This window comes from Plectropomus leopardus, chromosome 1 (genome assembly GCF_008729295.1).
Source record: "Plectropomus leopardus isolate mb chromosome 1, YSFRI_Pleo_2.0, whole genome shotgun sequence".
Classification (NCBI taxonomy): Eukaryota; Metazoa; Chordata; class Actinopteri; order Perciformes; family Serranidae; genus Plectropomus; species Plectropomus leopardus.
This window is the reverse complement of record NC_056463.1, coordinates 17,297,384-17,314,123: the sequence shown is the minus strand read 5'-3', so window position 1 is coordinate 17,314,123 and position 16,740 is coordinate 17,297,384. Positions and strand designations below refer to the sequence as shown.

General features: G+C 38.2%; 1 protein-coding gene across 2 annotated transcripts; it reads right to left on the bottom strand.

Annotated features, from left to right (window-relative positions):
• Nucleotides 1–325: 325 nt before the first annotated feature.
• On the bottom strand, nucleotides 326–9,969 carry caprin1a (cell cycle associated protein 1a). Of its 2 annotated transcripts, XM_042482704.1 has the most exons (17): nucleotides 9,824–9,968; nucleotides 8,181–8,315; nucleotides 7,745–7,807; nucleotides 6,693–6,779; nucleotides 6,030–6,271; nucleotides 5,752–5,834; nucleotides 5,466–5,624; nucleotides 5,333–5,385; nucleotides 4,795–4,878; nucleotides 4,493–4,654; nucleotides 3,697–3,805; nucleotides 3,464–3,525; nucleotides 3,021–3,152; nucleotides 1,931–2,090; nucleotides 1,102–1,290; nucleotides 869–975; nucleotides 326–728 (listed from the first exon to the last, which is right to left on the bottom strand). In XM_042482704.1, exons 2-17 carry the CDS (start codon nucleotides 8,313–8,315, stop codon nucleotides 642–644), a joined length of 1,914 nt encoding a protein of 637 aa, XP_042338638.1. In that variant the 5' UTR covers nucleotides 9,824–9,968; the 3' UTR covers nucleotides 326–641. The 2 variants fall into 2 exon arrangements, with proteins under 2 accessions (XP_042338638.1, XP_042339186.1); XM_042483252.1 differs by lacking the exon at nucleotides 3,021–3,152 and having other exon boundaries at nucleotides 9,824–9,969.
• Nucleotides 9,970–16,740: the final 6,771 nt, after the last annotated feature.

The following is a 16,740-nucleotide window of genomic DNA, read 5'->3' as shown; positions in this document are numbered from 1 at the left end:
GATCCATCTCTCCAAATCGCCAACAACTGTCAACAACTGAAACACACCAATCTGACATGTAAACGCATACAGAATTAAACTGCAGAACTCACAACTTCAAATGCAGGAAAGCAGGACAGTTGTATCGTTAATCAGAAGGTAATAGAACACAACTTTATTGAAACAGTCTCAACCAATAACAGCATACAAAGAGGTGATGGTGAAAGAGGTGACAGAGGGCTAAAAACCAAAAAAAAAAAAAAAAAACACGATGAAAATTATAGGATTGAGAAGACTGTGGCTGACAGCAAAGGGCAGAAGAAAATCATTGACATGGAATCAGATCGACAGTGGCAGGGTATTTTTTGCATTTATTTTGTACAAAAAATAAATTAATGAAATCTTTCAAGTTTACAGGAGTATCTATTTGTTGATTTATATCACACAGACTTGCTGATAATCCTACATGTGGTGAAGTTCAGCATTTTGTGTTAGAACATTAAGAGGATCTGGACAGACCAAAAGCAGGCTGACGCTGATAAGTAGGCCAAGAGTTAAAAAAATAAGATTACCAATGAGAAACGAAACACTGTTATAAAAGTGAGCTGGGGCGAACACATTCAAAAATCCTGAATGTTAAACATGGCGCGACTTGACGGTCCTTAGGATCGCATTGTTTGAGCATTTCCTCTAGACAAACCTCGAGGTCCTTGGGCAGCTCCCCGCTTGTAGTTTTGTTGATATCCCTCCTTAAGGAAACAATTGGGATTTAAAATAACTGGTCATCTTACAAATCTGAATACATACTGCACTGAACAACAGATAAGATACTATATGAGCTTCTTGGTGCATAAAGTGTATTTCAGTGCATAATGAAAGGAACCCTTACCCGCTGGTAGGTGTTACTGGAATAGTCCCGAGACGTGTTAAATTGGGTTTGACCATAACCACTGCTGGGAGCATTTGAGAAAGGAGGGCGATAGCCGTCATATCCACCTGATGACAAAAGACATTAGACTTTATGGCAGACTTGTGTGACCTCAACATGTATTGTGTCATTACAATGAATCACGAGGCTGTGTGACTATTGTATCTCTGTAGAACAAAGATTGAGGCTTGTACCTCTAAATCCATTGGAGGAGCCCCGGTATCCATTCATCATGCCACGGCTGTTCCTGGGTCCACCTCTGGGCACAGCCCTACTGTTGTAAAAAGACTGACCTGACTGTCCGAACCCTGCACCTGGAGAGGAATCTTCATGGCTTCCTGCTGATGGCATGACCTGGTCTTGGGGCTGGAACCCACCAACAACTGGAAAGACAGCAAAACAAACAGGATCATTAATAACTGATGCATTGATTGGTGATTAGTTAAGTAGGCTGAGGAGGAGATCAGCCACAAATTTACAGGGTTAGTAAATTATTGTATGTTATGCTATTAATATTTTTTATAAAGAACTGTACACATGTATGCTGTATGTCACACTGGAAGCAGCATTTCGCCTCTTTGATTTTGCAATGATGGCATACTGTCTAAAATTACACACCACAGTGGCATGATTCTGCCGTTGTTTGGTTCTCTGTAAAAATGTAAAGGAGATGCACAGAAGGGACTTTGTAGTAGCCCTATAGCACAATCTCAATTGTGTATTTTTTGTAAAAAGAGCTTTTGACTTGTAGCACTGAGCCCCTATAATCCCGACACATTATTTTTACAATATTTCATTGTACACGCAAGTTGCAATCTATTAACACCTTATTCTCATAGGATAAAATATATGTTTTAATGATTTGGGGGGCTATATACAAAAACATACACAGAAACATAATTTCTCCTCTTAAAACTGTTGGGTGCATGTATGTCGAAGTGATGCCAAACAATGTCAACAGCTTTTCCAATGTAAATCATCTGCTTGGTCTAAAGATGCAACCAGCCAAAACTACACCCTTACCCGACTGTAATGTCTCCTGTGGGATGTCAGGCTGGTTTACAGAACTCTCTGACTGGCTGCTGAATCCTTGTCCATAGCCACCAGGAAACTGGCTGGGCTGCTTCAGAGGATCTGCTTGGCTGTCAGTGGCTGGAGGTACGGGTGCATTCAGATTAAATACCTGAAGAGGGAAAGACAAGTCTTCTGTATCACAATTAGAACTTCCAAGGAACATCTGAGCAGCAGCATGCACTGTAGGCTTGGAAATGAGGGGACATATCAAACCGTTGCACCAATAGTCAACCAGGTTTTTGCTCTCACATTCTCACACTGCCCAGGCAAATCTCACACTAAAACATTGCAACACCAAAAGTGCTGAACACTCATATAATGCAGAAAACGATTTTGACTCCAGAATACAGCTGAGTTTTTGACAAACGAGTCTTAAGTTCTTCCACAGCGCTTCTTTGTTGCAGATCAAACAGCTGATGATCCAAAAGCAGCAAAGTGAGACAGACAGACAGACAGAGCAGAGCTTCTCCTCATAGCACCAAAGTGCCCAAACTAACAAAAAGAAAGATATTCAGCGATGGAAAGTGACTTCTTTAGACACAGACTACTTTGTTTTAGTTTCATGTTAAAACAAAGTCAGACTTAGGCCTACTCATTTTTCCAAGTATACTGATAAATAGCACACAGCAAAAGTTCAACTCAGAGTTCTGCAGTCAGGAGAGTTTGGCCTATTATCACCACAATCGGCTTTAATTTACCTGAAGTTTGTTTAAGATGGAGCTTTTCAATTCTTTTATTATTCTGGATTGTTTAATAAATAATAATTCATCATACGTTTATTACAGTGCAAAATACCATGGTCAAATGAAACTGTTAATGTCCACCTTTTTCATTTTCTAGGCCTTTAGTCTCTTCCACATGGTGACGTATACAGTTTATAAATTCAACAATGATATCGCATCGGTATCAGGTACCGATCGATACGCAAAGCCCAGGTATCAGCATCGGTATCGGGACTGAAAAAGTCTGATCAGTGCATCCCTAGTCTTAACATGTTTATTGGTTATATTGTTAACTTAAACCCAGATAGAAAGCGTACCGCTTGCACTGACTGGAAGGGTGCAGCGTTGACATTGATGCCTCCAGTATGGGTGGGTTTGGAGACAGGTGGAAAAGCAGAGGACAGGGAGCATGGGGCAGGGGATAGCTCAGACGATAGAGACATCGAGGCCTGGGGAGGAGGGAAGAAGGGAGTTCAGAAGGAAAGGAAACAAGGATAGAGGAGAGGTCAGTGGGAGAGTTGGGATCTCTGGCTTTTCAAATTAAGGCTCCCCTCTACTTTATCATCATATTCAAATGATTCCACTAATTAACTCCCTGTGATACATAGTAAGTAAAATCACAAGTCAGAGGGCATCACATTGAAAACTTGTAGCCGTGCTTTGAAACATACTGCCCACATAATACAAGAAGTAAACTGTACTAACCCTCTTTCAGGCAAATTAAAACAACCACATCCTGTTGTGCTTTCAAACTACTTACTTGTGAGGATTCCTGTGGTCCAGATACTACACTTGTTTGAGGAAGTCTGGACTCTGAGTGGACTGTTTGGAAGGAAATAAAAAAGATAGGCACATAAGAGAAAAAAAAATTACTAACTGGTGTATTACACTTTTAGGTTAATATATCCACATCATACAACAGTGACAAGACCTTACCCCTTAGGATATGTGAGAGAATCTGTTCAGAGTTAAGGCAAATGAACTGGCACTAACCTGAAGGGCAGCCCATCTGCTGCAGGTCAACAGTCTGCACAGGCTTCATCGGCTGAGCGGACACGATGGCTGGGTCCAGAGCCTGGCCGTCAAACTCCAACATGGAGTCCTATGAAAATGAAACAAGAGTAAATGTATTGTTGGGTCATGGATCAGATGTAGTGGCAGTGCAGTCACAAAGTAAACTGGGATACTATACTTTAACTCAAAGATCTGGGTTTAATCTCCTATGTCAGCAGGCATTTGCCCTAAATAAAGATTCTGCATGAGTTGCTGAGAAAAAAGACCAGTTGAGTAAGTATCATCTTTTAAATTGTTTCCTAAAATATACTTTTATTTAATTGGAATTTGTTTAACCATATCTCAATCAGGTCCCATTTAATGTCTTTTACCAAAAATTTTCCGTTTCCATTTTCTTGTGGCCATGTGTGAGATTTGTAATCTGTTTTTTGAAAAGTAGCCCACATGCACATACACACCCAAAACCGGAGATTAAAGCAAACCTTGCAACAAGCAATCCAAGGGTGAAGAAGAAGTGTTAATTACACAAACATGGCAACGACATTGTAACTGGAGAGGCAATGAGATTTATGAACTTCTGTCACCTGAACCAAATTGAGTACTTCCAGTAGATGAGAACGATTCTGACACACACAATCACCTATTAAGTGTTACATGTGTGAAAAAGAAACTGGACTGCATTTGCGAAGTTCATATGAGAAAATAGCTAAAGCCTTCATCTCTGAGCACTAACAGCTCTGAGTTGGACATTGCAGAATATATTGGACCTTTTTACCTGCATAAAGTTGTATGTCCCTTGCATCTGGGCCATAAGATCTTGCACTGCCTGCTTCCTCACCACTGGATCAGCAGCTGGAGGGGGAGTGCCATGGTTCGCAGTAACGGTTGGTTCTACAACCAGCTGGGCAGGAGGCTGGTGCTGGAGGGAATTCACCAACTAGTGAACACACAGACACACAGGACAGGCATATTAGAAAGCAGGCAAATACGTACACGTTACTGAGAAATATGCACACATTACTAAGACATATGCACAGTGCTATTAAAGACTGTGGTGTCTCAGTAGTGTAGTAGTACCTGTGCCTCCACTGTCCACTCCTCCACTTGGTCTTTGTCTGCACTGCTGTATGTAGTTTCTGGAATGAACTGTCTGTTTACAAACTGTAACACAAGAAAATGTATTTTTAAAAAAAGTAATAACACATAATAATAACACTTTCAACTGAAAAGCTGTTATTTGAGGGATTTGTTATGCATTATGTATGTTATAGGCACAGGTTACCGCTATAAAGCCCCCTTGGCCAAGGAAAATACAATAAAAATTCCTTAATTCCCACTGCCAAAAACAGTTTAAATTACAGGTAATGATCCATAACATCTACATAAACATGATGCCACTTTGCACACAGCTGTATATTGAGATTTTTATTTTGTGTAAATTATTGAATTACATATTTATTCTATTTTTTTTTTTTAGGAAAATATACTGTATGTTTATTGTCTGATTACGGTTTGAACGGTATGTTGAGCCACATCTAAGCAGTTTTCTGTCACAACAGACAATGAAGTTTTTGGATCTGAATCTGAAAATACCTAGAAATCTTAGAAATCTTACCTCTGTGGTTTCCACTTGAATTTGCTCTGTGTATTTTTCAGTAGCTGTTCCTTCTGGAGAAAAATAAAGCAAACGTGAAGACATCTTTCTTACCTGGTAAAAGAAATAAATGACACATCTCATCATTAGTTACCTGGTTCTGATGGCTGCTTCCCACCATTAGACTCAGTCACAACAGTCTGCTCCTCTTGTTGTTCCTCCTCCTCCTCACACGTCCCATTCTGATGAGTCTGTGCTCTGTCAAAGTAACCACTCTGCAGCACTTTGTCCAGAGTGGCCTTCAGTGACTTGTCTGGAACAAAGACAGCACGACAAGTCAAAACATAACAAAAAGCATGACTAACTGATATACAAATGCATTAAGTGCCTAATTAATTGTGTTTATGTGGTGGGGAATCAAGAGCCATAAAAATATTTACATGTGGTCCCTGCCACAGCCTTGTCTCGGCCCTCAAGTAGTTCCCACAAGTGTACTGAGGCCTCTTCATATTGTTCAGTCAACCTGCAAATTGCACAGCAGGATAAATATACAGTTTGTTAATTTGTCATTGGCCCTGTTTCAATATCCTTATTTACTGAGCAGGTAGAACAAATGTACCAATTTTCACATTATAGCCATTTGGACAACATATTAAAGCAGTGATATTAATACTGCAGCTTAACTCATGCACATTTAAATATTAATGGCATCTCATACCTGACATCATAGTTCCTATCAGGTCCCACAAGTTTGTACAACTCATCTAGTGTTGTGAGGTCAGCGTCAGTGAGCAAAGGGGAACCAGAGGCATCAGGCCGTTTAAGGTCCTGCCTGACGTTCTCATCCCCCAACTGGTCCAGTAAAAACTGAAACTCCAAAACTGTCTTCAGCCGCCGTTGTTCCATCTCCTCCCTCTGCAGCTGCTCCCGCCTCGCAGTCTTCTTCACTGTCTTTTGAATCTGAACATACACAGTCAGACATGTCTTGATGCATTAAGTTTCACAAAATTTCCAAAAGAAAAAAAAAAAGCCAAGTCTCACCCCGTTCATTACTGCACTTGTAAAATCTAAAGTGAAAAGGTTCTAACAAGTATTGCTAATCAGTGCAAATCACTCTCCTGCTCTCTCAGTGACCTCAAATAAATCAAGCTTTTCTGATGCACTCTGTATTCAATGAATTTTTGTCATGTTTGGTTGCTATGATATGCAACTGTCTTATTCCTGGAGTATGGTATCAGTTATAACAGGTTGTGGTAACCTGAAATACAAAGATTTGTGATCTTGAAAGCAATAAATGTCACTAAAGGGCCATATCGCAGATATACAAGCTTTAAAATAACTGATCAGCAAGTTATGAGAACAACTGTGACTCAGGACTCACCTCTTGGCCCAAAGCCAGAAAGCTCTTCTGCAGTTCTCGAGCAAACTCAAGGTTGTTGGTGATCTCTTGGTACTTTGTCAAGGCATCCTTCAAGTACATCATGGAAAAAAAAAGAAATTTTTGTATCATTGAAATATATAAATTTTCTCTAGTAGAACAGGATAATCTTTCAGACCTAATTTATTTAGTTCCAGTTTATATCCATGTCTGTCCAGACTCATGATATATGTACTGAAGACTTTGATGAAATTTAACGAAATGTACAAAGTGTAATTTTTGGCAAATTCAAGTTATCACTATAATGACAAGTATGATTCCAGTGCATAACTTCCACGGAGAAACATGCTGTCTTCACTTGGAGAATATTTTTAGAGGAGCACAGAGGAGCGTTAGTGAGCTTCATCACATAGTGCAACAACAATCGCCTGAAGCTCGATATCAGAAAAACAAACGAGATTATATTGGACCATCAGGAGAACAGGATATAACACAAAGCTGCAGCCATGACAGGAAAAATGCTTTAATTATATGGATGCTATATGGATGTCTCTCACTCTGTTCCTAAGTCATGGCGTTGATTAATGGCCAGAAAAGTGTTTTTTGCAGAACACTATGATGTTCCAACGAAGTTGACCTTTGACCTTTTAGATCTAAAATGTCACCTCTTCATCATTGTGTCTTATTAGAAATTTGAGTGATTTTTTGTCATAATCAGCATTTGAATTCTTGAGTTATAGCCAGTGACCCTGACCTTTGACCACCAAAATCTAATCAAGTCATCATGAGTCCAAGTGAACATGTATGCCAAATTTGAGGAAATTCCCAAAGGTGTTCCTGAGATACCGTGTTCATGAGAGTGGAACTGACAGACGGACAGGCAGCCCGCAAACACAATGCCTCCAACCATTGCTATTTTTAGTGCTGAGGCATAAAAGGTATCCTTGTTATTATTTGTCATTTATTAATATGTAGGCGCACAAGATTTAATTGCACTTACATTGCAGCAAAATGTTTTAAAACATAGTTGTATACAAGCCATTTTCCTATCTTACCAGCTGATCCTGATTCAGTTGTTCTCCCTTACTCTTCCTTGCCCGACAATCATCCAGTTTGGACTGTAAGAATATTGAGAAACACAAAATGTGAAATTTACAGACAGATTAAAAAAAATCAAGCTGTCGCAAAAGAGAAATTGATTTCTCACACAGTTGGATGTGAAATGAAAGGCAGTTTCTGACCAAGCTGTAATGTTTTGCCAGCATAAAAAACAGAGACAGACTCAGCAGCTGTTCTCTGATGAGCAGTTCACACTGGTTAGCTTTCAAAATTTACTAGATGAGCCCTCTTGCTAAACATTAACTGACAGTAAGTACCCATTCTTACCTTTCTCAACTTACAGTAGACTCCTTTATCTGTGTTCTCCCAAATTAGTAAAAGGGATAATAATGTCATATCCTTTGCTGAGAAAGGAATGCGAACTAGAAATACCTTTTTCTTTTCCATATTGCGAACCTTCTTGTCGATCACTCCAAGAACCTGCTTCATAGCCTCAGAATTACTTCCACTTCCCTGGTCTGAAATGGCAGACTGGACAGCACTGTTGCCAATCATCGCTGAAGGCATCTATGGAGAGAAAATGTATTATATGCATTAGAAGACTTTAAATGTTAGCTCCTGAGTATAAGTAGAAACTATAGTGATATAGAGGTCTTTCTTTTGTAAGAAGTAGAATACTTTATTTTAAGCCACCAATAGCAATTAGGGTTATGCCCCGCTGTGTATCAGTTAATACTTTTGGAGGCAGTGTGAAACGGTAAAAACAAAAAAAAAAGCAATATATCTGAAAGATGTGAGTTTGAAATGCGGAATACAAACGGTAAAAAAAATGATACTGACAGATAAGAAGATGAGAAAATAAGAAGAAAAAAACATAAAATCAAAGTTTAAACAGGTACAAGCATACAGATATAATGGTACATTAGGTCAGAGGATTTGGGGAAGGAAGTAGCATAATTTTCCAAAAACATGACACATTTCTTGTTATTTATTAAGCTGAGGGGCTTAAGGAGAACTTTCCCCTCCAGGAGGAAAGATACAAACTAAATTAAGATGTTACTTAATTTACAGAATTTGTGTTTGCGAATGCAAAAACTTAGCATTTAGAAAAAACGAAATTCATTAGATATTCAAGAGCACCATTGTCTGGATTATTATAACAACAGATGATATACCCGAGATTAAAGGAGCAGACTGAGTTAGAGGTTTCAAAGTAAGATCCCAACATCTTTTGTATATTTAATTAAAACGAGATGTGTAATAGTTTGTGGTATATTTGCAAATTGAGGTGTAAATGTCTGTGAGCTTAACAATGAGGCAATCTACAGGGTATATTTCATGTAAAATTTTGGGAGGTGCTTCCTTAGCCTCATTTGAGATGCAGTCACAAGTAAGATACTACAGTGCAGATCACCCCATCTTTGATTTGGGCAAAAAAATAAAAAACGATTATGCTTACCCTGAGGCGTAACAAAATACCTGTCGCTAAATAATGGCATGGTTAGTGGGACACTTGTAAAGAACCACATTGAGAATTTGACAGAGGAAGTAAGCCCAAATTAAAATGTCGGCCCTCTGTTCAAAGTTAAAAACCATAGCTCCCTTTGAGACACCGGCTAACCTCATTTGTGGGATGCTAGCAATGCGTAACTAACGCCAATTCAGACAGTGTCAGTAAACGACGATAGCTCATCTTTTTGGCTTCGTTAAGAAACAAGACTTTCACCGATGTAAAATTGACTACAGCCAATGTCACAACAGATTGAATATAACAATCAGAGACGCTGCTCCTAATCTCCCTGTCCCATTGTTAGCTCAAAAGCTAGCGTATCGGTTGCTGGGGCTTTAGCTAGCGGCTAATGCCCCGAGGTGACCAGACGTCGGTTAAAACTACAAAAATCCTTACGGTTATTCAGCCGACGGTCATGCTAAAGAAACGGCGTCGAAATAACGATTATAACTGACGAACAAAGACCGTCTCGCTCCGCTGCGACAACTCGTCTCAACTACAGATGATTTATTCAACAAAAATAGGTTAAAAGGCCATTTTTTTGGCGATGACATGAACCCCATACCTTTATACTCTTGTCTTCAAAGAGATTTCTCTTGTCAAACTGGACGTTAGCTGTCGGAGCAGTCCGTATTTTTCACTTTCAGTGGTGTTTTTCTGGAAGGATGCTCAGGCTCACACTGGCCAATGGCTGGTTAGCAGCTGCCGAGCTAACGGTAGCTGCTACAAAGACCCCTCTGCTGACCTCAAGACTGCCTGACAATAAAATACTTATTACAATGGATGGAGGAGTCATCAGTCTAATGTTAGACCTGATGGTGCACACTTGATTTGTTTTCCATCCATGTCATCTCTAAATTTTCTTGATATTACTCCTATTCTGTCAAAAACATTTCACCTGATTTATTGGTGTCTGCAGGTCTTAATACACTGCAAGCCTCGTTGAGAAATTTGATGTATAAATTTATAGGTCGGCTGAGCAACTCAGAGAATTGTATAATCATGGCTTTGACAAGCAGCAAATTGAGCACTACACGCTATATGTCCAGGATATGGAAGCATTGGTATAGGTAGTCTCCTCTGTGGTCATTGACTTTTTTAATCGTTTTTTAAGAGATCTGTACATATTGTGTTGGGGATTTTTTATTTATTTCATTTTTTTTTTTTTTTTATTAAGTGATTATTGCATTGTGAATATGTTGTGTATGGTACTTCTATGTGTCTTTTATATCTTTTGTATGTATTGTCTTGCTCTTATCTGGACCATTGAGTCTGTAATAAAGTTTATCATTATTATTATTATTATTATTATTATTATTATTATTATTATTATTATTATTATTATTATTATTATTCACTGTCAAGTCGTGTCTGTTAGGGACTGTGTTTTATTTATCAGAGCAGGGATGTAGCTTTGGTGTGACCTTTTTAAATTATCATTTAACCGTATGTCGTGACCCTCGCTGGGGCTACAAATACTTTTCCTTGAGTATCCCTAAACGACTGGGGGAAAATGCATGACCCTCTCTCCACCATAAATAACCATATTTCAGTCTGGTTATGATAAATGGTGTGAATTTGGAGATTATTAAAGAAAACATCCCTTTGATATCCACTTGTGGGTTTTGGAGGTTTTGAGGATATTTAAAATAAATAGAAATTACAACCATTTAAAGTTGAATTTCCTTCCCTTCAGCCAAATAAAAACATTACTCCCGCCCGAGTGCTTAAAAACTTGTTTGCACTATCCCCTACCCTCATAAATAATGAAGAGTCCCTCATTTATAGGCTACTCACATATTTTTCTCACAAATGATGACGAACGATGATGATTTGTTATTAGAAATTTCAAGGTCATGTTCAATTCAATTCAGTTTTATTCATAAATCCGTCATCACAGATTTCAGTTTGCCTTAGAGGGCTTTACAGCATATGACATCGCTCTGTCTTTGGATCCTTACAATGACTAAAGAAAAACTCCCCCCAAATAAAACTCTTTAACAGGGTGGAAAACAAACAATCAAAAAAACATGGCAGAAACCTCAGGAAGAGCTACTGAGGAGGGATCCCTCTTTCAGGATGTACAAACATGCACTAGATGTCGTAAAGAACAATAAAATTACAGTAGTATACTATGAAATAATGATGCAAAGAAAAGAGAGAGAGGGAGAAAGAGTCAACCGTTATGTTATATTTTCTGTGACATAAATAAATCACAATATAATGGTCATACTGTTCTGATGCTTTCTCCTCTTCTTTTGGTGAGGAAGTAAATAATCCTATTTCTTTGTTTTGTTTTGGGGTTGTTGTTTTTTTCTTAACAGTCCAAAATACTGCAATCACCCCATAAAAGGGCTGCAAATTGTTAATTTTTAATCATGTGGCCAAACTAAAAAAAAAAAAAAAAAAGAATTACTAAAGAAAAAAATTATTAAAATATTAGCAATAGTAGTAAGTATTAATAGCATCATGTTATAGGTTTGAGATCTGTACAACCCAGTTGCTGTTGTTATAAACAGATTATAAACTTCCAATGATCTCTCTTTGCGCTCTGATTACAACTGTGGGAAGTTAAATCTGAGATAAATTGATGGTGTTTTTTGAGGACAGATGGTCAGACTGAAATGAAAAAAGATGGCTTTGTAATAGCAAAATATGAACAGAAGATGGTGCCAGTGTCCCCTTTACCTGAAGGTGATCGTGCTTAAAATGTACTGAAAAACTATGTCCGCACAAGTCCTATAGCTGCTGTCTCTGATGGTCCTCAGATGTGTGTGCATAATAGTGTGGTTGAAATTTTAAATAAATAAATAAATAAATTCGATGGCTTTTGGGCTGTATCACATAAATGTCACCAAGCCAAAACATATGCCAGTGTTTTATCAAATCAAAACTTAATACTAAAAAATTTAACGGATTAAAAATGTTCTGCAATACAGAAGCACTTGCATTTAAACCCTTCTTGGCCCTTCTATTATATTCAAAACTCTAGTTTTACTCCACCGTGGATGTATAATATTTTTTATAGATGGAAAATTCTGTAACATTTTGCATCACATGGTAAAATTGTAGCATAAGAGCATCAGTATTATCAAACCTTCAGAGTTTCAGACCTTTTCAATGAACTTTCACATTTAATTTTCACACCTCTTTTAAGATCCCTGTGTCTGGCTCTCTGTCTGATGACGGCCACGTCTATAACAAGTGAGGTGGGGGTGTACGGATCTCCAGCTCTACTCTCTGATGTGGGCAGCTGAGTAATGGCCGTACATCCTTCGGTGCTCCTCTCCTGCAGCACATCTGACTGGATTAAATATGTGCCGAGGATTTATTGGCTGAAAAACCACAAGAGCCCCACAAACACTCCGGCCCCAGACCATTTGTAGGGCAGTCCAGGCGAGCACAGGAATCCATCTGCAACCCCTCTGGCTTCCCCTTTCTTTATCCCTACCCTCCACTGCAAACTATGTATCCTTACATGTTTTTCTCCGAGACCTTATATCACATTTTTCTTTCATGCCATTATCCCAAACATGGTTTTATTTTATGATAAGTCACCGGAGTTGAAATCAGGATCTTGGGTGTTTTCAGACTTTTCGAGGGGGATGAGGGGCTTTTTCCACTCACAGCCACGCTTTAGATAGTTGGGCAGCATTAATAATTCATGGCCCACATGTGTTACAGACAGATTACAAGCATCTCCACTTAAGTACCGTCATTATCATTATTACAGCCAGAGAATTTTATTCACCAACTTGCAATTTGTGATTCATGTGACTGAGGTTTGATTTTTGGATTGTGGTTCCAGGGTGGATTTGTTTACAAAGCAGTGCTTTGGGACAAACTATGATTATTAGTATCTCCAGTCCATCGCAATTTAAAACCTAATGCACCATTTTCTTACTGCAGACCATTCCAGTTATGTCTTTGGTGATGTGGGTATTATTAAAGATGCAAAAAGACTCATAATGTCCTATGCCACAGAGAGTTGCAGTTAAAATGCTATGACTGTACTCTATCAAAGTAATGTCGGTTATTACATTTGGGTACTTATATAATAAACTGAAAAATGTCCAGCAACAGGCTATGCCATAAGAAGACATCCCTGCACATTGAAAAGATGCAAAGAAACAGAATGAATGTTCTATTACATATAACCTTTTAAACGAAAACAAGAGACTATACATGGATGTAACCCGTTTGTGATCACAAACAATTTACACCAGCATTTACACCATCAATTATTGCAGAAAAGACACTGATTGGCGCATTAATATTCACCAGAATGTCGTACATTCAGTGTTTGATGCTCAAAATTTTCTGGCAAAGGGCCACCAAACCCCCCGATCCATGTGTTCCCACCAGTGTTGGAACGAAACCTACGCTCTTGAATATTTGTGTCTATCTTAAACCTTAAATGAAACACAGTACCACATCTTCGACAGTATTTCATAATAAGCCTCTCATACTCACATTGACCAGAAAATGAACATATACTTATCCCTGTATAAAACGACCTTGTAGACCTGTATGAGTGCAAAACTGTTTGTGTCTCATAATCAGGACTGTTATATGATTTTATTAAAGTATCTTCCGTAACTTCATGAGCTCCACGGAACTCGTGTCTGTCAGTCCTCCAAGTCTGATAAATTATAAAACAGATGTATCTCATTAAGGAAACCATACATACGCACTATACGTTTGTGCATGTACACAGTATATGAGTAGATGGTCATTGTTTATTGTTTACAGCTGGTGTGTCACATGTTAACAACTGTTAACAGGCAAAGGACAAAACTTATATTTATATGACTGAGAAATATATATATATGAATACTGAAAAAAATCTGTTTATTTGCTTTTTTAAAAAACTTTCAAGGTGGGACCGAATGTAAAAAAAAAAAAAAAAAATCACATTTTTATCTCCAAGTAAAAGTGTAACTTGTATACACAGCAACAAAACAAAGTTGGCAACTTGTATAATTTACAAGTTACCAAGTTTTCTCTGGATGACAGAGCAGCGGTTTCTCGTCCATGTTGCAAGTGTTCCTAGTTTCCACTTGTTTGCATGTTTAGGTTTTCTTTCATCACAAGTTCTTAATCTGCATCAGAGAGCCACACAGAAGTCACTGAATGCAGTAAACCCATTAAAGACATCGTGGTTTGATATATGTGACAGCTGGTTAAAAAGTGATGATATCGAGCTTCACTGCTGAACATCTGCTTTGCATATTACATAGTTCAAGAACAGTTTGCGACTTTTAAATTGTGTTTCTGTAAACTTAACCAAAGTGTTTGTTGATATTAGCATAAAGGCCAGACTTTAATGAAACATGTATTTTGGCCAAAGACATGCTACGTTTGGATAAAATCAGGAGTCAAATGAAATGATGAGTAAAAGATTTTGAGTTAAATGAAAACAAGTTATCAGTAACAATGGCACACTGAATTAGACAGACATTACAGGAGCAAAATGTTTGTTTTTTAAAGATAAGTTTTTTGGGCTTTTTTTATGCCTTTAATTGATTGGAAAGTGTGAAGGGGGGGGGTGACATGCAGCAAAGGGCCGAAGCCAGAATCAAACCTGCACCCACTGCAGTGAGGACACAACCTCTGTGCATGGGGCAATTGCTCTATCCACTGAACCACTGGGCACCCCAACAAAATGTTATTCAACACTAAATCATACAAAAAAGCTGCACATGTACAAATTCTCCAATGGTGTTTTAAGTAACTGAGGACGCATGTTCAAATATCTCTTCAACCACATTCAACACTATTTTTGAGAGAAAGAGAAAACAGCTTTTCAACATATCTCTGATGGAAATCAGTCTTTGTCAAGTGTCAGAGACTCTATTTACATATTGAAAATATTGTTCACATGTGGTAAAAAGGAGGCTGTGAACAACATCAATTACAGACTGAGTCATCTCTTTTTTTTGCTGCTGTTTTTTCTTCTGCATTTGTGTTCCCACACAACATCTCAGCTAAAAATGATCTGTTATATCTTACACACATGTGACAGCTGGCAGTTCAGCTGATTAAGTCTAAATCTCTGCTCAAAAGATCTTTGAGGCTTTAAAACCATATTTTAAAGTCTTACTTTTAAGATGTAAATAACTCACAAACCACTCTTGCTCTCCCACATTAATCATTCAATCAATTTATTTGTCATACGAAATCCTAAAATATGATTTCAGTGAAATGCAGTTGTCAGTTCAATCAAGTTTGATATTCAGAATAGTGTAGTGAAAATACATAAATGTCAGTGTTTAGGATTAGGCGTGGTCTTCATTCAGTATCTTTGTGGCCTGAGGGTAGAGGCTCTTCCTGGGCCTCTCAATGATATGTAATATACAATATATAATATATAATATAGCGCTATTATAACATTGAAATGCCGCCTTCGCACAAAGAAAAATTTTAGGCATATTTGTTTTGTTGTTGTTAGATGGTCAGCTATCATTGTGAGGAATGACGCACATAAGAAGGTGGAAGAAAGGTAAACTCTGACCTCTGACTTCCTGTTCTGCATTGCGTGACTAGTGTTGGCTCCCGAAGTCCAAACCTCAGAGCTGGGTCAGCACTAACCTGCTCTGCTCAGTGACAGAAATCCAACACACAAACTGATCTTATCTGACAGCGTGAAACCAGAGCAGACCTGGCATTCTGTCCTGCAGAGTCCAGCCCAGAGGGCATCATGGAAACTCATGGGAAGCCTGCTCGGAGCTGAAACACCAGCAGAGGTTCATAAACTTGCGACCACCTCTGAAAGTAGATTTTGACTGACACCTGTCAGTCATGGACATGGTTAGGGAAGCTAGTTCCTGCTATATAATTAGTAGAAAATGTCAGATCTTTCAAGATTATATCAATTCATACAGGAGAGATTAAGACAAATATTATTATTTAGCAACTGTTTTTTCTGATTTTTCATATACTTTGATTACAAAATGTTGCTTTAAGTGAAAAAAGAGTGCTAAAAATGTAATTATGTATGCGATACTCAAAGATTTATCTATAACATTTACAAGGAATATTCAAGTGCAAGACTGGTACTGTTAATAGAGGAGGAAGAAACAATAAAGAAACAAGAAACTTTTTAGCCTTTGTGCAACATACACAAGTTAATAGGTATTTAAGTACATTTTTAGCTCCATTTCTAGCAGATCTGATTAAAGAGATATATCTGCACTTCAACATATTAAAAATAACACAGGGGCTACACACAACAGAAATAGTCGAAGGCAAAATAGCCAGCAGCTAGATTTTAGTAGATCCTGACCAGAGATGACAGGAGATGAGTTGAGCTGAAATACAAAGCCACGCACCGCTTTGAAACGTTCTGTGGTTTTTGTTAAAACTCAATCCATTTTGCCATAAAGCGGACGGAATGTGTCATGTTTACTCTGCATTTAGATTCAAATCAATTTGAATGAAAATCTAAACCCAAACTCTGTGCCAAATAACCTCCGCTGTCGG

Excerpts from the sequence above, each read along its gene's own strand:
- caprin1a (XM_042482704.1), bottom strand. The coding sequence starts at position 8,315 with ATGCCTTCAGCGATGATTGGCAACAGTGCTGTCCAGTCTGCCATTTCA. Across the intron at positions 7,808-8,180 it reads GCAATATGGAAAAGAAAAAG|TCCAAACTGGATGATTGTCG; the intron begins GTATTTCTAGTT and ends ATATTCTTACAG. Across the intron at positions 6,780-7,744 it reads AACTGAATCAGGATCAGCTG|GATGCCTTGACAAAGTACCA; the intron begins GTAAGATAGGAA and ends ATGTACTTGAAG.